At 35.1% G+C, this 22,500-nt stretch overlaps 1 protein-coding gene across 6 annotated transcripts in view; it reads left to right on the top strand.

The window, feature by feature from the left end:
* LOC106872908 (papilin) overlaps window positions 1-22,500 on the top strand; it is a 147,947-nt gene that overhangs the window by 82,817 nt on the left and 42,630 nt on the right. For all 6 annotated transcript variants that reach the window (XM_089346501.1, XM_089346502.1, XM_089346503.1 and 3 more), the window contains exon 24: window positions 4,914-5,084. In XM_089346501.1, the coding sequence (XP_089202627.1) occupies window positions 4,914-5,084 (171 nt within the window). The remainder of the gene's footprint in view (window positions 1-4,913; window positions 5,085-22,500) is intronic.

Below are 22,500 nucleotides of genomic sequence, written 5' to 3' on the forward strand. Positions count from 1 at the left end.
AACATGTATAACAATTGACATAGCATGTTCTGGTGACAACAGGATCAAAGAGAAAGAAGAAGAAGAAAAACTGAAGAATTGCAATGATTTGAAGTGGGAAATACGAAGGTTTTTGTCAATGAGGAGAGCAGACGTGATACCAATAGGTAATCGGCACACTATGAAGTATCAGCACTTAACTACCAACATGGCTTAAAATGATTTGTACAAATGTATGGATAGAACACCGACAAAAATCAGTATTGCTTGGAACTCCAAGAATTCTTTGCAGGATTTTTGAAGTATGACCAGTAAACAAGTGTCACCTTAGTCTGCTGGCTGTGGACAGCTGACACTTTCCATCTTACCCAGCAAAATAAGCTGAGAGTTCTCATCAAATAATAATAATAATAATAATAATAATAATAATAATAATAATAATAATAATAATAATAAATGCCCGGATGCAGTACCAGGCAGTGGCTATCATGGCTTTTGATCTTAACTGATTGGAAGTGTTATTATGAAAATTATTTTGTCTTCATATAAAAGATGGGCTACAGCAAATATTCTGTTCAGAACCACAGATTTGCTAATGCCCTGATGCAGTACCAGGCAATGGCTCTCATGGCTTCTGATCTTAACTGATTGAAAGGGTTATTATGTAAATCATTTTGTCTTGGTATTAAAGATGGGTTATAGCAAATATTCTGCTCAATACCACAGAAATAGTTGGGGAGCATCATAGCCACGCGTTGAGAGGAATTCTTTGGAGTTTGAATAATTCACCTTTGGAAACATGGGTGTTTCGTTCATCAGCCTTAAACAAAGCTTATTCAGGGACCTTTCAGCAGGATGGGCTACTCGACCTGAAGAAAATTTTTTTATGCTGGTTCAAGTTGAGTCACTTCTGCCACGCAGCATTTGCAAAAGACAATGTAATTGCCATCATTGTATGTAGCTGGTTTTCCATTCAAATTAATGTTTTTAATGCTATTTTTGTGAATGTATATGTTTCATTTTTTTCCGTGTGTTCTTCCATAATCTGTGCATAATCTTGAAGATCTCTCTCTGTTTGTTTGTTAGTTACATTGTCTGGTGTTTTTGTTTTTGCAATTTTTCCATTTCAAAATAATTTGGGGGTGAGGGCATGACTGTTTACAATATTAAGGCTACTGCTACCACCATCATTGCAAACACCTCTTCCTACTTCTATTGAGGGGGCCATTTAAATCATGACAGCCCTTTACCAAAAATACGTAAGTTCCATTTTTGATCACATAAAAGGTGCAGGGAAAATTTTTGAAACACTCTAATTTAAGCAGTGCATATTCAGGAAAAGTATCTTTAATGCATTAAAAACTTATGGAAGGCCCAACTTCAAATATAGGATTCAGGACCATTTTTTTTCTTTAGATTCTTTTCTTTGAAAAATGTGTGTGTTATATACCATCAAATATGGCAGTTTAAAATGCTGCATCTCCATATGTATGTGCAGGCCTGGACACAATGCCCTTGAGGAAGGCTACTTTTTATCTGTGCATGCATGCTTCCTCTCTATATGCACTGATGTTCATCCAAGAGAAAGATTACCAGCTTTGGTTGATACATCTTGATTCCAGTGTCTTCACAGGTTTTGTTGTCAGAAAAACAACTCTGAAAGGACAAGAAAGCAATGTTGATCTTGGCCAGATTTGAACTCGTAACACTAAAGCCAAAAGAGATACCACAAAGCCTCACCTTGCCTGACCCCCAAGCTGTTCCATCAACCCACCACCCTTATCTAGTACTTTTTATTGATCCTAAATGGATAAAATGCAATGTTGACCTTGGTTACATTTGAACTCAGAATGTAAAGAGTCAGATCAGATACTACAAGACATCATCGTTTCTGGCCCTCAAACAGTTCTACCAGTTCATCACCTTGGATTCGTAGTTTTATATCACCCCTGAAAGGATTAAAGGTAAACTTGACTTCAGCAGGGTTTGAACTCAGGGTGCAGAGATACCGCAAAGCATTCTATTCAAGACTCTAATGGCTCTGCCAGGTGTAGAATATTGATGTGTAGGAAAATAAAAATATTGTTGGGTGTGAAATGTGTAGAAAGATTCAACAGGAAGGAATGTACAGAAGAGGAAGACGAAAGAAGAATCAGGTAGAAAGACTGAGACCTGACCTCAGGATGTTGGACCTGACAAAGGGCCACAATGAATGGAAATATGTTGTTTAACATGGATCCTGTCCAAACAATACCTGAATGGAAAATCAGGTTAAAAAATGATGCAATATGACAGAATCCAAGGGATTCTGACCGTTCAGGAATGTGTCCATAACCGTTTATATCTAATATGCCTGAAAGGATTTGTATTTGATACAGCTGAAAGGATACAACAAACTCTTCTAGGAAAAATGTCCACAAATTACCTCCAAAGATGGTCATACGCATGTTCTAGAAAAAGACAATACTAAGGCACGATAATATTAACACTGGAGTTATATTATGGAAGTTAAGTTAATGAATATGTGCTACATAAACATTTGTAATTGGTACAGTCGAAATAATACATGTCCACAATGATATTAAAAACTTACCTCTGAAGATGGACATAAGTATGTTCCAGAAATTAGCAAGATACAATTGGTGGTGGTGGTTTTAAATTTTGGCTCAAGGCCAGCAATTTTAAGGGGGAGTTGTCGATTATTTTATCAGCCCCGCAAGAATAAAAGGCAAATTCAATCTCAGCAGAATTTGAACTTAGAACATTCGTTCAAATGATAAAAATAAAAATAAAAATAATAATGATAATAATAATAATAATAATAATAATAATAATCTGACAACAGAAATAAACGAACCGGTACCCTACGAAAACGATGACCGTCAAAATAAAGGACCGGACGTTATTCCTCATGTCCCGCAAACAAAACCAAAACAGCATAAATGGACACGTGAGGAATACATTTCGATACTATACGCCTATTTCACAGCAGTGCCCTACCCAAAAAACGAAAGCGCAACAACACATACATATAAAATATGGAAGAAATATAATGTAAATATAGACCTCGATAAAACAATATTCAGACAAATACATTACAAAAACACCAGGACTTACAAATATATATAACATACAGAAAATTGCACTACTGGGTACTGCACACATTCTACGCAAAGCACTTTCAATACAGTAAACATAAGAGCACCACAGCACATACCCAAGACGCACAGAGCTGCGCTCGGTAGTGAAGTGAAAGCACGTTATAAAAATAAAACTACTGAACAATAATAATAATAATAATAATAATAATAATAATAATAATGATGATGATAATAATAATGAGATAGAGAGTAGGAAGCCAGACATAGTCTTAATTGAGAAAGAAAGCAAACAATGCTGGATCATAGATATAGCATGCCCAGCTGACAACAAGGTATGCGATAAAGAAGAAAGAAAAGTCGATAGATATGACAGGTTAGCTTGGGAGGTTAAGCAGTTGTGGTCGATGAAAAAGGTGGTAGTAGTACCAATAATTGTCGGAGCCCTGGGAACAGTGAGCAAATATCTCGAGAAGTACGTAGAACAAATAGGGGCTGCAATAAGGGTGGAGCACTTGCAGAAAACAGCACTGCTTGGAACCGCTCGAATACTCCGGATGGTGCTCGAAAAATAAGGGGTGCTACCTTAGTTCACTGGTAGTGAACAGCTGACACTGTAGTACATCTCCAGCGTTAGAAGCTGTGCAAAGGCAACAATAATAATGATAATGATGATGATGATGATGATGATAATTCTTTCTGCTATAGACACAAGACCTGAAATTTGGTGGGGGTCTAATCAGTTACATCAGCCCCAAAGTATAACTGGTACTTAATTCATCAACCCCAAAAGGATGAAAGGCAAAATCAACCTTAGCAGATAGCAATCATCATCATAATAATAATAATAATAATATGCCTCAAAGGCAGCTTGGATGGGGTGGGGGGGATTAAGTCATTTACATCGACCCCAATGCATAACTGGTACTTATTTAATTGACTCCAAAAAGATAAAAAAAGCAAAGTTGACCTCTGCAGATAATAATAATGATAATCATCATCATCATCATCGTTTAACGTCCGCTTTCCATGCTAATAATAATGATAATGAAGATAATAATAATTTGGAACTTCGCAATACAAACAGACAGAAAAATTAACTCCAATTGACCAGACATTGCGAAGGACCACAACAGAGAAACTTGTCTGTTAATAGATATGTCTGTCCCGCAAGATCAAAATGTCTCAAGGAAAGAATACGAGAAGCTTTCTCACTATAAAGATCTCCAAATTGAAATCACAAAAATGGCGAAGCTTAGTACTACAAGAATACCTGTAGTAATTGGTGTTGTTGGGAATGATAAAGAAGGGAGCTGAGAAGTATATTAAGGAACTCCCTAGTAACTCCAATATCCTTAAACTACAACAAAAGATGACCTTGATGCGTTCAGCCCATATACTATGGAAAGCAGTCTCCATCTAAAATGGAATAAATGTGGTGATTGTTTTAGCATGCACAGCAAAACAAAAGTGCCTTTACTACTCTTGGCTTCCAGAGGATGCCCGGTACTAAGTCAGCTGAAGTAAAGTTATAATGAAAATAAACCATAAACGGTAGAGTAGGGAAACCTCCAAGGGCTACTAGTGTAAAATTATAAATCCCACAAAAACCGCATTCACATAAGACAGGTGCCCTCATCCAGTTGTCCACCTTTCAACGAATTTTCTTGTGGGGGGGGGGGATCACTTTCCCACGGTAGTGGTGGTGGTGGTGGTGGTGGTAGTGGTAGTAGTTGTAGTAGTAGTAGTAATAGTTGTGATAGTAGTAGTAGTAGTAACACCGATAATATAATGACAATGATGATAATAATTCTTTCTCTGTTTCAATTTCCACAGTGGTGGTGTGTCATTTGGGTGTCGACGCAGGGGCCTGCGATGACCAGTTTGCCATGTGGTACTACGATGCTCAGGAAGGAGAATGCAAACCTTTCAACTACACGGGTTGCTATGGAAACAGCAACCGCTACAAAACAAAGCAGAGCTGCGAGGCTCTGTGCAACCGTGACAGTAAGTGATGGATTTTGCTACATAGATATATAGTTACTATGCTACACGTGCAGAAACACATATACACAAACATACTGATATAGAGTCATTATATATATATTTATATATTATATATATCATATACACATTTATATACATTTTCTATGTTACACATATAGATAGCATGGTTCACAATTTATTTATTATGCTCAACATATATAGTTACAATAGTTTACATGTATATATATATATATATATCGCAAAGAGGGTGGGTGCATCAAGGTCTCCCTGCTTTATTCCATTTTCCACAGCAAAAGATTCAGAAAGCCTACCACCAAAATTAACCCTAGCTCTCATATCCTGATGCAAAGCCTTGACCATGTTTATAAACTTTTCTGGGCAACCAATTTTCCCCAGAATTAGCCACAGAGCACTTCAATTAACAGTATCGAATGCTTTGCTCAAATCAACAAAGCAATGGTGCAGAGCAAGATTCTGTTCAATGCACTTCTCCTGTAATTGTCTGACAGTAAAGATACAATCAGCTGTGCCCCTGGAGGAACGAAAACCACACTGAGACTCAGACATCATACTTGGAACTATAAAGGTATTTAAACGTTCTAACAACCTGCGAACCCATGGAAAACAAACCTCACCCAGCTATTCTGATTATATGTCTGTGCACACGTTTGAATGTGGTGTGTGCCAGAGGGTTTGCAAATCCAATGGGGGTCTTAAAAGACATGTTAGGATCCACAATGAGCAGAACTTACTTGCAGGTCTTGGTAGTGCAAATCAGAGGTGCAATCTGTGTGGGTGTTTTTTCAAAACACTGTCTGGTTTAAAAAACCACATCAGACGCCATGAAAGGGCTAAGGTGTAGGTGCAGGAGGTGGTCAAACTCTGTTTAAGGAGTAGACAACCACCATATATATATATATAATTATAAAATCTGGTAATTAGTCATATATTAATTAATATCGATTAATTATCAGGAGGCCAGCACATCTAAAGAATCAAAGAGATTCAGAAATATTATCTGCAATCTCAGGGGATTAAGGTACATTTTAAAAAATAACGTCGACCACTAACGTGGACAATTAATGCGCTAGAAATAGATCACATCTTGTGTCTGTTAAGACCTAAATTGTTCTCAACATGAAATATAGCAGTATACCAAAACGTGAGCGGGCAAGACATTTAAAATCACCTAAAAAAGCATTATTAAACAGGGACTAGTTTCGGATTTAACAAATTCTTACCATTTGTCTATTCCTCATCAGCCTGATTCGTAATGTAACCGTAATCATCAGAATCGTATACAGAGTTGCCCATCGCCATGGGTGCGCGTGCATATGGTTCTGCTAATTACAGCTTAATGGTAAAATTCAAAAGTCTTCATTTTGGCGCGCTAATTCCAGGAATATATCCGCAGAAAAAATTTACTGCGTCTTATATATTCAGTATGAGAACATGGGCAATGGGTAAAATATTATTATAAAATCTGGTAATTAGTCATATATTAATTAATATTGATTAATTATCAGGAGGCCAGCACATCTAAAGAATCAAAGAGATTCAGAAATATTATCTGCAATCTCAGGGGATTAAGGTACATTTTAAAAAATAACGTCGACCACTAACGTGGACAATTAATGCGCTAGAAATAGCGCATTAATTGTCCACGTTAGTGGTCGGCGTTATATATATATATATATATATATATATATATATATATATATATATATATATAGATAGATAGATAGGTAGATAGATAGATAGGTTATCAAACACAAGCTGTTATATATAATCATTACAATACAGTTATGTAGTATACATATGTCATTACTATACTCATAGAACATATATACATACACTTAAAGCATCATGGATGTATATATATATGTATATATGTATGTGTATATATATATATATATATATATATATATATATATATATATATATATATATATATATATATATATATATGTATATATATCTGCTCCAGCATGGCTGCAGTGAAATGACTGAAACATTAAGATATACACTGTTGCACACGTATGAATACACACACACACACACAAAACGAATGTGAGCCTCTCATACATATCAGAAGCCCTCTTAATTCTAGGTTGTTATGGTTTAATTACATAATCCAATCAACTGTTAATTCACTATAGTTGTTTGGCTACCAGCTGTTTCATGCACGCCTCACATAACGATTTCGTTAAACACTCTTCAGGCATTTAGGAGCTCCAAATCATGTCTTGTCTCTTCCTAGAAGAAAACAGGAAACAGAAATTTCGAAAATAACCCAGGTTCTAATTCAAGGAATTCTGCTAATAGCATAACACACAGTTATCTGTCCTTTGGTGCTTGCACAACAATACATGCATGGATGTTGGTATTGTATCCTAACCTCTAACTTTTTGACATTAATACGGAGTTTCAGACCCATCTTTTCCCCACTTCAGACACTCTTCAGCCTCACTTTCATATCTGACTCGTGTTCCTATCCTTCTTATGCTTATTTATTTATACATCTTTCTTTTTACACATTTCATATGTCTCGTCCTATCACATAAAAAGCGAAAATTCCTTGAATGAGAATCTGGGTTATTTCTTCCAGTTTGTATTTTACCATTTTACCACCATCCTGATAACTTAAAATTTCTACTTCTTTTTGTAAATAATTCTATAATTTCTACAATGGCCTGATGAGTTTTTCACATTATCGTTACATGTTCAAAGAAACAGTCTGTAGCTAATAACTATTGTATTCTAACTGTTGAGTGTATTACACACATAGTTATTTATTTATATATATTTACTTATTCCTTGCCTGTTTAAGTAAATATATATTAAGCTACAGTATATATATTATTGTAGGTACCTTAGGTTTCCTGTTAGCAGAGCAAATGTTAGTACTCATGACTGTATACCAAAACATGTTATAGCTTTAGTTAAGCTATACACAAAAAAAATCAATGGAGAACCAGAGTGTGTTGGGGAAAGATTTATTTACATTTAGTGAAACACATGGGGTTGAGAGCCATCGGCTGACTTGGGCTTAGAAGAAATCCCCTTCATTGTAGCCTAGATCCCTAGCTAGCTCACAGCAAAGTTCCTGTCTGTCATAAGTCTTTGAGCAGTGTCCTACACAGTCAGACAAAATTGGCTCCCTATGTTTAGCCCACAAGGGGCTAAACATAGAGGGGACAAACAAGGACAGACAAACGGATTAAGTCGATTATATCGACCCCAGTGCGTAACTGGTACTTATTTAATCGACCCCCGAAAGGATGAAAGGCAAAGTCAACCTCGGCGGAATTTGAACTCAGATCCAGGGAGCAAAGTGTAGGAAGAAAGTTAGCTTCAAGCAATCTGTAATAGATATGAAAAACAAGTTTCAGGAACGATAATGGTTTATTTAGACAAAAGGTTGTGGATGTTTTTTGTATCTCAGAGTATGATAGACTTCGAAAAGTTCTTTTTATATTTACGGTAGGTGATCAGGGTTGCTGGGTAGGTAAATAAAAATACTAGAGTTAAGATATATATATATATATATATATATATATATATATATATATCCATACATATATATATATATAAGTCTTTCTTCAGAATAGTGGCTCCCAAAGCAAAATGATAAAGCTATAAGTAAAAACCCATAGATGTTGGGTCGGAAAAACCTATTTGGATAGAAAAAGTCAAATGCTGCCCATTGGACTTTCCATTCCAGCATTTACATTCTAGTATTTATAGCTCTATCAATTTTGCATCGGGATCCACTATTCCAAAGAAAGATTATTTCATTCTCTCTCAAAAGTTTATAAATTCTTAAGGCATCAATAATATATATCTAGAAACCCTTTATGTCATACATACATGCATATGGTCCTTGTAGTATGTTCCACATATACATTATATCATATATACACACATATAGTCACTATAGCATGATGTATATGCATACATTGTTCCTATTGTATACAAGCATTTATATCTACATATATATATATATATATATATATATATATATATATATATATATATATATATATATATATATATGGTCTACATCATACATATATACAGGTATGATACACATATGTATATATATGTCATCAATATTGCACATAAGTATTATATATTCATATAGACACACACATGTATATATATGCATTCAGATGCATGCTCACATATACATATATATACATAGATATATACACACACACACATATAGATATATACATGGATACATATACACATACATGTTTGTTAGTCACAATGTGACTATGCCATCTTTTTCTTGCAGCGCTTGACCGTTGATTATTGTATCAAAGCTTTGTCAATTGATTCCGCTCCCCCCCTAAAAAAATATTCCAGGCTTGTTTGGTGATAGAAGCAACGCACTTTGAACATTTTTGATTTTTTTTGAAATTTTTGACAAATTTTGATATTTTTTTATTTAATAAAAGTCACAATATTTGCACCAATGTCTTCCACTTAAATTTTTGCTTACCCATGCTTCTCGTAAAATTGGTTCATTGTCAGACTTTGAGTTTTTATGTATACATCATCATCATAATCATCATCATCATCGTCATCATCATCATCATCATCATCGTTTAACGTCTGCCTTCCATGCTAGCAAGGGTTGGACGATTTGACTGAGGACTGGTGGACCAGATGGCCGCACCAGGCTCCAATCTGATTTGGCAGAGTTTCTACAGCTGGATGCCCTTCCTAACGCCAACCACTCCGATATATATATATATATATATATATATATATATATATGTATATATATACATATATATATATATATATATATATACATATATATACATATATATACATCATCATCATCATTTAACGTCCGCCTTCCATGCTAGCATAGGTTGGACGATTTGACTGAGGACTGGTGGACCAGATGGCCGCACCAGGCTCCAATCTGATTTGGCAGAGTTTCTACAGCTGGATGCCCTTCCTAACGCCAACCACTCCGATATATATATATATATATATATATATATATATATATATATATATACATATATATACATATATATACATCATCATCATCATTTAACGTCCGCCTTCCATGCTAGCATAGGTTGGACGATTTGACTGGGGATTGGCAAAGCGGATGGCTGCACCGGGCTCCAATGTGATCTGGCAGAGTTTCTACAGCTGGATACCCTTCCTAACGCCAACCACTCCGAGAGTGTAGTGGGTTCTTTTTACGTGCCACCGGCATGAGGGCCAGTCCGGCGGTACTGGCAACCGCCACGCTCAAATGGTGTTTTTTATCTGCCACTTGCACAGAAGTCAGCCAATGTTTTGTTCACATGCCACCAGTAAGGCAAAGCTGGAAACGATCGTGCTCAAATGGTGCTTTTTATGTGCCACCGGCACGGTCATCTTTTTGCATCCGTCTCCCATGTTGATATCGGTTGGACAGTTTGGCCAATCCCAACACGCTCAAGGGCTGCATCGCTCTCCGTATTTGCCTCGGCGTGGTTTCAATAGCTGGGTGCCCATCCTAATGCCAACTGCTTTACAGAGTGGACTAGATGGTCTTTTTTCTTCTCTTCTTGTGGCACCAGCACTTCTGGAGTCACCATGCATTTTGCACGTCTAACATCCTCTTTGACTGCACAGGGCTACTGTTGAGAGGAAAGCGGCTTTATGCTAGGAGATGTGATGTTAACGAGTAAGGCAGAGAGGGACCTGAGCAGAACAGGTTTCTGGCTGTGGAGGATCTACATGGCTTCTCACATAATAGAAGAGCATGTATACATATATACACACACACACACACGCACACACACACACATAGTGTGTGTGTGTGTGTTTATATATATATAACTTATATATATATATGTATATATGTATGTGTGTGTTTGTGTATATATATATATATATATACATATATGCATATATATACATATATTTATATATATATATATATATATATATATATATATATATATATATATATATATATATATATGTATATATATATATATATATATATATATATATATATATATATATAAATATATATATATATATATGTATACATATATGTGTATATATACATATATATATATATATACACATATATGTATACATATATATATACATATATTTATATATATATATATATGTATGTATATATATATATATGTATATATATATATATATATACACATATATATATATACATATATATACATATATTTATATATATTTATATATAGATATATATATTTATATATAGATATATGTATATATCTATATCTATATATATATATATATATATATATATACACATATCCATATATACATGCATGTATATATATATATATATATATATATATATATATATATATATATATATATATATATATATATATATATATATATATGTATATATATATAGATATATACATATATATATATATATATATCACCTGTCATCGTCATCATCATGTTGTGGTCCTTTTTCTTCAAACCAGCCTGATTATTGTTTTGATGGGTCTCAAGGCATCTCATGCCAAATGCGCATAGCAGTCTCGTATCTTCATCACCCGGCACACGCCACAGCACACATTCAGCAACAAAGAGAACCAGCCATCTGTGGGTTCAACTCCAGGCTAATGTAGTCGATAACAAAAAACAAAAAAAAACAGATAACCGTCCGTTCACCGCTTGAAATCGTTTGGAAATTTCAAAAGATGTTCTTCCATTTTCTTTTTTTTTTTTTACTACGAATTTTATTTTAAATCTACACTGCAAGCGTATTTTTTGAAGAAATGTATTAGACAATTACCAAATAAAATCTTTAAAAAAAATACACTGGAATCTAAAATTCGTTAGTCTCTTTAATTGATGAAAATCGCAAGAATGAACTGAATGTTTCCTTTGACTCGTTTCATATTTGTTTTTTTTGTAAACTAGAAATATTCATTAATGTCGTTTCAACTCTTCATGAAAGCAGAACTTTTCAGATTCACTGAATTTATATTAAATAAACGTGTAATTTTGTTTTACCAGCTTTTTAAAAATCAAATTGAGAAAAGAAACTCATATAATTTCCAAAATTAATGTCATGTGCATTTTAAAATGTTTTTTTAACTGTCATATAATTAATCAAATTTTGCAATTTACTGAATTTTATAATTTACCAAATTTTGCAAGTTGTTGAATTTTGTAATTAGCTTTTTTAGGTTTTTTTTTTCTTTCTATTTTTTTAGTTGGAGGGGGAGTTAGTAACTGTAATCTTTTGCAAAGTCCCTGAAACTTGTAGTAGGGAGGGAGGAAGGTCACCTCAAACTGGAATTCTGCCCCAAATGCTTATGGCAGAGCAGACCCAGCTAAAACAGCGAAGGGGCCATAAGTTTGTGTTAAGCATGTTGATAGATTACATCTATCACCAAATATGCAATGGAGTAGAATAAAATATATATACATATGCATGTATGCATATATATATATGTGAGAAGACCCGGCAAGCCAAGTGAGATCGTTGCCAGTGCCCCTGGACTGGCTCTTGTGCGGGTGGCACATAAAAGACACCATTTCGAGCGTGGCCGTTTTCATGTGGGTGACACGTAAAAGCACCCACTACACTCTCTGAGTGGTTGGCGTTAGGAAGGGCATCCAGCTGTAGAAACTCTGCCAAATTAGATTGGAGCCTGGTGTTGCCATCCGGTTTCACCAGTCCTCAGTCAAATCGTCCAACCCATGCTAACTTGGAAAGCGGACGTTAAACGATGATGATGATGATATACATATATGCATGTATGCAGATATATATATATACATAAGAAATAGTTAAGATTCAGTTCAATTAGGTGCTTAAGTTGAGGCACCAAGTCAGTCTGATATTATCTGCACAGCTCAAAATAAGGTGAATCAAAACCACATAAGTAACAAGGAATTTAGTACTGTGTTATCCATATAGTTTCAAAATAAGGTGATTAAAATCAAAATACGCAACAAGGATATCCAGATGTAATGCAGTATGATTGTTTCATGCAACTCCATTTAATTGAACAATGCAATCATTACATCAATTTAAATGCAGAGCAATCCTCAGCTGCACAGAGACATAGAATTTAATTAAATTAGAACAGATGGACACATTAGTATAATTTTAGGTGTAATGTTGCTTTGAGCAAAGAGTTTTGTAAGAAAGAGAAGTGATTTAGTGTTTAGGGAAATGCTGGGTATAATATAGAGTTGAAAATAGGGGCAAAAAGGGAGATTTATAGCATTTAAGGCAATAACCGGTATATAGGGTTGAAAAAGAAGAGGCAAGGGATATATATGTGTATATAGTGTTTGGGACAACAGTGAGTATATAGGGTTGCATGGGAGAGGTGAAGAGGGGCAGTTTGAAAAGAGGAGCAAGAGAGGATGTGTGTGTGTGTGTAAAGTGTTTAGGGTAACAATGGTTATTTATGATTGAAAAAAAAAGGGGGTCTTAAAAGGGATATTTATAGTCTTTAGGATTACAGCAAGTATATAAAGTTGAATAAGGGAGGGCAGCAGGGGAAGCATGAAAAAAGGGAACAAGAGGGTGTGCGTGTGTGGGCATGTAGTGTGTGTGTGTGTAGTGCTTCAAATAACAGTGGATGTGTATGTTTGAAGAGGGATGTATTTAGTGTTTAAGCCAACAGTAGTTATATTGGGATAAGAAGGGACAGAAGGGGAAGTTTTATTGTCTTTAGGACAACACTAGGTGTGTATATATATATATATATATATATATATATATATACACACCAGTACCACTTGACTGGCCTTCGTGGTGGTGGCACGTAAAAGCACCCATTACACTCTCGGAGTGGTCAGTGTTAGGAAGGACATCCAGCTGTAGAAACTCTGCCAAATCAGATTGGTGCCTGGTGTAGCCACCTGGTCCACCAGACCTCAGTCAAATCGTCCAACCCATGCTAGCATGGAAAGCGGACGTTAAACGATGATGATGAGTCTTACAGCTGTTTCTGGGATGTCATGGATATCCCTTCATCAGAGACAGTGTGAGAAAATATTTGAGTTTAAATTATTGTTGAAAAGATAGGGAATATAGAGGTATTGATATCTAGAAGGTATTGGTAGCCTTGGCTTTGTTATCTCATTCTGTCTAATATATATGTATGTATGTGTGTGTGTGTGTGTGTGTGTGTGTGTGTGTGTGTGTGTGTGTGTGTGTGTGTGTGTGTGTGAGTTTGTATGATTGTGTATAGAAGAACATATTAATAAATGTTGAAGGTGGTGAGCTGGCAGAAACGTTGGCACATTGGGCAAAATGCTTAGCGGTATTTCGTCTGCCGTTAAGTTCTGAGTTCAAATTCCGCCGAGGTCGACTTTGCCTTTCATCCTTTCGGGGGTCGATAAATTAAGGACCAGTTATGCACTGGGGTTGACGTAATCGACTTAATCCCTTTGTCTGTCCTTGTTTGCCCCCCTCTATGTTTAGCCCCTTGTGTGCAATAAAGAAATAAGAAACGTTACCACGCCGGGCAAGACGCTTAGCGGTATTTCTTCTGCCGTTAAGTTCTGAGTTCAAATTCCGCCGAGGTCGACTTTGCCTTTCATCCTTTCGGGGGTCGATAAATTAAGGACCAGTTATGCACTGGGGTTGATGTAATCGACTTAATCCCTTTGTCTGTCCTTGTTTGCCCCCCTCTATGTTTAGCCCCTTGTGGGCAGTAAAGAAATAAGAAATGTTAGCACGCCAGACAAAATGCTTAGTGCTATTTCACCTGTCGCTACATTCTGAGTTCAAATTCCACCAAAGTTCACTTTGCCTTCCATCCTTTCGGGGTCGATAAATTAAGTAGCAGGTTGATCTAAACGACTCCCCCCACTCACCGCTCCTCAAAAAATTCGGGCCTTGTGCCTAGAGTAGAAAACAATATTTTTAAAATTATAAAAATTGCAAATAATAAAATGTGAAAAATCAGACTTAAGTTGGAATTTCATTGATTAATACATTTATGTGGGGGATGTGTGTTTGGTTGAAGAAAAGGTGTCTAGTACTGCAATAGATATATAAGGCTGAATAAGAAAGGGTAGGAGGGAGGGAATAATTAGAGTTTAGGGGCCACAATGGGTATATATGTTTGAAGACTAACCTCTTCTTCTTATGTTTTGGCTGTTGTAACTTCCAGCCTTCTTTCTGAATTTCAAACTAAAACCCTTATCATATCAAGACAGTACCTTCCTTTTGTCCCCTTGTCTATTATAGGGATGGTATTTTTCTTAATTGGTATACTATTAGTTTGTATTCTGTGAGGGGGGGGGGGACCTAGGGTTACATTATCTAATGTGTCCTTCCTTTTCATTGTTTAATCATAGAACAACCTAGATTCTAAGATCAGAGGCTTTCCAGCCTTGCCCTTTCCATCTTATCTTTAGAGAGAGTATATCTAGAACTACATGATCTAATGTGATGCTTGTTGTTTAGCCCTAGGTCAGTCCAGTCCTGAGCTGGCAAAGCTATGATCGGAAGTGGTGTGACTGTGGATTGAAGTATATTTAGCTACTATTTCTAGCAAAGCAGGGCAAGGGATTTTCTTTCTCTATCTAGACAACATTTACTTCATTTCAGCTTTATATCAGAAGCTAGAAATAGCAACCAAATCTCCCTCAAGTTAGATTATACTGTCAAAAGGGGATAATGTAGTTATGGATGGTCTATATATGAACAAAATGAAGTGGTCATGACTGGACTGCCTTTGATTGTTGGGTTAAGCACTCTCCCAGGGCTAAAAGCAACAGTATAATAGATATGCTTTAAAACTATATGTGTATATATATATATATATATGTGTGTGTGTGAGTGTGAGTGTGTGCGTATATATATATATATATATGTGTGTGTATGTGTATATATATATATATATGTATATATGTGTGTGGGTGTATATATATATATATATATATATATATATATATATATATGTAGATGGTTGAAAAGTAACACATGAGTTGATATGTATAAGAAAGATAAGACGAGGTAGAAAATGCTAAAATAATTTTAGCATGAATTATATTTTGTAAAGGTTTGTACCGGTTTCTGTCTTTTTTTACTTTTTCAACTATGAGTAAAAATGAAGGTGGATATATTGATTAAGAAGAAAAACAATTAAATTAAATTAAAGAAAAAATTTAATTGAATTTTTTTCTTCAATTTAATTGTTTTCCTTGTTTTTACTCTTAGTTGAAAAAGTCGAAAAGACTGAAACCAGGACAAAATGTACTTCGTGATAAAATTAGTTTAACATTTTCTACCTTGTCTTATTTTCCTTATATATATATATATATATATATATATATATATATATATATATAGGCACCTTGGCATCCATTCTGCGGTTGAATTTCCTTCCTGCTACCAACCAGTTCCTAGAGTGTTCTGTTTGACATTTTCATGGCACCAGCTGTGGAAAGGTCACTTTGCCACCTTTGAGTGTTGGGAGCCTAAATTTGTCCCCTAAATATGAAGGAAAATAGAACTGAGGGTGGGCACAGTGATGGAGGGTGAAGTTTGATAAGAAATGATTGTGACAGGGTGGTTAGCTGTGACAGTAAAAGAGTAGACCTTGTTAAGAAAGCGAGTATTTGCGGGAGGTGGGGAAAGAGAAAGGGCTGGGGCTCGTGTCGGGTGTTAGTTAGAAGGGAAAGGACAGGATGGAAACAGGGATAATGTGTGTTTTGTTGATGGGTGGCAGGGTTATTCTAGATTAGAAGGATAAGCATGGACAAAAAGATATGAAGGAAAAGAAATGAGAAAGCGTGTAAGGGATTGAGGAATGAGAGGTGTGGGAGTCGTGGTGGGAGGTAAAAGGTGAGGAGTTTGTTTGGAAGGGTGACGAGGCGTAGAGAGAGGATAGCGAAAGGACAAGGAAACAGGGAGTTGATAAGGCAGTTGGTTTAAGTGGAGCAGAAAGAGCAATGAGCGAATCAGAGGGTTTCATAGAGACAAAGGGCAAGAGCAGGGAGAAAGGGCAAGTGGTGAGAAAGCATCCCAGGTGGTGGTGGTGGTGGTGGAGAAGGGGTGGTGAGAGAAAGATGTAGAGAGGGTAGGAGGTGAATGCAGCAGGGACAGTAAGAGAAAGGAAAGTGGGAAGGTTACTCTGGAGCAGTGATCCATATGGCCCCCTCCTAACAGTCCATAACAAGATTTTGGGATGTCCATGAAACAAAATAGTAAATTGGGGATCTACAATAGTATTTTCAGGGCCCTTGAAATATTTTGCTTTAGATGTATTGCACGAAACAGCCACAAGTTTTTAAACATCGAATGGCTATGGGGGTCCACCAGAATAAAATAACAATCAAAGGGGTCCATAGATTAGTTGAGAACCCCTGCTTTAGATGTATGTATTGCAAAAAATATTTAGATTTCTTTCACTAACACTACATAGTTCAGCCTACAAAATAGGAATTTTGAAAGAAGTTTCTATAAAACTATTTTTAAACATCAAATGGTTATGGGGGTCCACCAGAATAAAATAGTAATCGAAGGGGTCCATAGATAAGAAATGGTTGAGTACTCCTACTTTAGATGTATGTACTGGTATTTATTGCAAGAAACAGCTGGGTTTCTTTCTTTAATATTTTACATTATTCAACCTCAAGATAAGAATTTTCAAAGAAGTTTCTATAAAACTAATTCTTAAACATCGAATGGCTATGGGGGTCGACCAGAATAAAATAATAATCGAAGGGGTCCATAGATAAAAAAAATGGTTGAGAAACATTGATCTAGAGGTATAAGAGTGGATGAGGAGATATAGATAAGAGGAAGTGTTGAGGGATAATTGAGGTGAGCTAGGGGTGAGTGGGCTGGTTGGTAGTAGAGCAGGATGGGTGTGTAAGAGGGTAGAGCTAGATGTTGGTTAAAAGGGTGGATGGGTTCAATGTAACCTTTCATGTGTGGGTCTTGAGAAGGGGTTGGAGGTTAGAGTGAGGAGTTGCTTTGAGTGATGAAAAGGCAGTTGCCATGGGACACAACTGAAAGAGTTACTAATAGTTTCATGCTTTTATGATACTTGAGCAGGCATATTTATAAAATATCCCATGTATCTTAAACCAATCTTTCAGGCTCAGTTTATGCGTTTTATATATGTATATATATATATATATATATATATATATATATATATATATAAGGTTAGTAGAGTTAGAGGTTGGAATAACCGTCTAAGGGATAAAAGTATCCATTATACTACCGGTATAATTACCTATGTTTAACCCTGGGCATACACATGCAAGCATTTTATGGTCATAGGTTACAGGTAATGACAAAGATAAACATGAGTTTATCAGGAATCAGATTTAAAGTAAACAGAAAATATTGATCAGCGACAATTGACTTACATCAATTATTATTTTTTAATTCAATCCAAATAGACTGTATCCCATCTAACAGCTGTTTCTGCTTCCAATGTTATATGGTATTGCCATTGATGTTCTAAAAGCAATATTCATCATATTTGGTAATAAAACTGATCTGGAAGATATAGCTTCACCAGAATGAAAGAAAATACATACATAAAAGAGAAAAGAAAATATATTCAGCCTCTTCTTTTCCTTTCTAGGCTCCTCTTCTTTTATGTATGTAATTTTCTTCACTCTGATGAAACTCCATGTTGCAGATTGGTTTTATTACCAAATATGATGAATATTATTTTTAGAATTTTCAATGGCAATACCATATAACATTGGAGGCAGAAACAGCTGTTAGATAGGATGCAGTCTATTTGTATTGAACTGAAAAATAATAATTGCTGTAAGTCAATTGTTGTCGATCAATATTTCTTTATTTTCCGTATACTTTAGATATATATATATACATACGCACTTATGTATGTATATCTGTGTGTGTGTGTTTGAGTGAGTTCATATTCCCCTCATCTTCATATGTTGCACAGTCATTGTAAATGAAAGGCTCATTTGAACGGTGTCATTTGTTTGCAGTTGTCTGTGTCAACATGCCTAAACCATTTGTTGTTTAATAGACTTGCAGGTTATTACATCGCTTGGGAATAGACAGGGGTTGGCATTAGGAAGGACTTGTGACTGTAGAAAACTATCTTAGCTTACTTTCATTTAGCCCATGTGACATGAAAAAGTAGGTGTTAAAACAATGATGATATTTATGTAAAAGGCAACCAGTCCCCTCTATGAAGTGGTTGGCGTTAGGAAGGGCATCCAAGTTTAGAAACCATGCCAAGGGAGACACTCAATCTCAGAGCAGTCTTCCTGTGCACTAACTCCTGCCTAACTTTCTAAACCATGCCAGCATGGAAAGCGGACGTTAAACGACGACGATGATGATGATGATATATATATACACACATGCACACACATATATATATGCATACATGCATATATATATATATGTGTGTGAATGTGTATATCCATATATACGTATATTCATGTATATATGTATATATAGACATATATATTTATGTATATATATATATATATATATATATATATATATATATATATATATGTGCGTGTGTGTGTGTGTGTGTGTGTGTATATATATATATATATATATATATATATATATATATATATATATATATATATATACATATACATACATATACACACACACACGTATATACAGGGTGTCCACAAAGTCTGGGTACATGGGGGGGTTAACACACACTTTAAGAAATTATTATTTCTTATATTTAATTGTTTATGTTATGGTTTTATTTACTCCATATAGCCAGACTTTCTGGACACCCTGTATATATATAGATAGTGAGAGAGAAAGAGAGAGGGAGAGAGAGAATTGACATAATTTAAAACAGAATCCATTTTGGCTGGTGTTTGTCAGCGTCATCATCAGGAATCCTTCTTACTGGTGGAAGTAACAGACTGTCTCCCTAACATTTGAGATAGAGTCTTTCAAAAAGTTCTCAGATGGGAATGGGGACAAACGGAAAGGCGGAACAGTTCTTTATCAGAGCACGTTACAGAACACTTGATGCCAGAACATCTGTCATCGATTCACGGGGGGCACACAAAAAACAACTCGAATTTGCACACGCACACACAATTGACAAGAAGCTCTGGGACGGTGAAACTTGGCGATGGAGGGGAAAAGGAATGAGAAAGGAGAAGCAGAAGAGAGGCTGGAAACAGATGAGAAGGAGAGAGAAGGATTCAGTACAGAGGAAACGCCAAACGATACAGCAGGAGTTACGATGGCGGGAAGGAGTATAAGGGAAAAAAAAACATTAATTTAAAACACATCGGAAGCGAGAAAGAGTGTGTCATATTTAACCGTGAAACCATGTTTCCGATTGATTTAAATTACGAGGTTTTTTTCCCCCTTGAATTCTTTCAACCGTGGCTAATAGAGTACTTCCTGCTCTATCATTAACCTCTTTCCACGCTCTATTTTTTCTTCTGTACTCTACTCACCTATTCGCTTCAACCGTCTTCCTTTGTCATCAACATTTTTTCACCCTCCCACAACTTCCTGCTTACATCCGCAAACTCTCATGTTGTTTTTTGCTTTTCCCTGTTAATTGCTGCCAGTTGCTCTGAGACCGAGGATGTAAAACGCTTCCGGCTTTCAAAATGTTTTCCCCATGGGAATACAGCTGTAAGCTATTGAATGTTAATTACTTAATTCCTGTTTCCTTGTCACTTCTTTAACTTCATGTTACACTCTCTACCTGCCTAGCACTTTATTTTGGAAGCATTATGTATATTGAGTTCCAACGCCAGGATATTAGTATCTTTATACTTTAACAAAATCTTATACATTCACAAATCTTATACATTCACAAATCTTATACATTTCATCATCATCATCACCATCATCATCACCATCATCGTCATCGTCATTATTATCATTTAACATCAGTTTTCCACACACATATATATATCATCAATTAGTCATAGATCTGAAAGAGAAGCATACTCTAAGTTATAGAGCAGTAGAGTATGTAGATAAACATAGTTATGGCTGGTCTATGGGCTTGCCCTGGGTTTCACCATAACTATTTTTGTCTAAATATATATATATATATATATACACATATATATATATAATAAAGAATAAGGAGAAAATGGAGAGGTAATTAATAAAATTATTTATTAATTATAAAATATGGCAACGTCTCTGACAGCTGTTTCGATTCGGATATCTTTAGATAATTACTTTATAAAATTAAAATCATTATAAGATGAAGAGATTCATCTTATAATGATTTTAATTTTATAAATTAATTATCTGAAGATTTCCGAATCCAAGCAATTGTCAGAGATGTTGTCATATTTTATAATTAATAGATAATTTTATTAATTACCTCTCCATTTTCGCCTTATTCTTTATTATATAAATACATGAACCACAGTTTATATGGTTACCTTATAGTTCAACTTTCTATAGATTGAATGAGGTTTATTACTTCTTCTTGATTATATATATATATATATAATGTATGTGTGTATGTATGTATATGTATATATATATATATATATATATATATATATATATATACCACCTGTCCTCGTCTGTTGTTATTATTTGTATATTCTCCCATATATATATATATATATATATATATGTGTGTGTGTGAGTAAAAATAAATATAAAAAAAGGGGGTTTTGTATGATTGTGTATATATATATATATATATGTACACACATACACACACACACACACATATATATAAGTAAAAAGGATGTTGCCAAAATTTTTCAAGAAAATTTTTTATTCATCATTTTTAGCGTTTTCATTTGTTTTTTGAACTTGTCAAATAAGATTGCGAATGTGCAAAATAAGTTGTTCGTTTATATAAAACAGATGTTCTGGAACCTCACCCCGCCAAAAGAAAAAAAAACAAAAAACAAAAAACAAAAACAATGTTCTCCTCTTTCTAAACAAAACAACAAAACATCTGTTTTATATAAATGAACAGCTTATTTTGTTCATTCACAATCTTATTTAACAAGTTTGAAAAACGAACGAAAGCGCTAATGATAATGAATAAAAAAAAAAATTTTTTTCCAAAATTCTGGCAACCTCCTTTTTTCTCAATATCCAATATATATTTATATGTATATATATATATATATATATATATATATATATATATATATATAACGGCACCTGTGCCAGTGGAGCACTAACAGCACTGTCCGACCGTGATCATTGCCAGAGCAGCTGTCTGGCTTCCGTGCCAGTGGCACGTAAATAGCACCATTTGAGCGTGATCGTTCCCAGCGTCACCTTACAGTGATGTTGCTGATGATGATGATGATGATGATGATGATGATGATGATGATGATGATGATGATGATGATGATGATGATGATGATGATGATGATGCAATCATAACCAACACTCCCATACATAACTTACATCCCTCATCGC

This window comes from Octopus bimaculoides, chromosome 30 (genome assembly GCF_046866305.1).
Source record: "Octopus bimaculoides isolate indiv1 chromosome 30, ASM4686630v1, whole genome shotgun sequence".
In the NCBI taxonomy this organism is placed as follows: domain Eukaryota; kingdom Metazoa; phylum Mollusca; class Cephalopoda; order Octopoda; family Octopodidae; genus Octopus; species Octopus bimaculoides.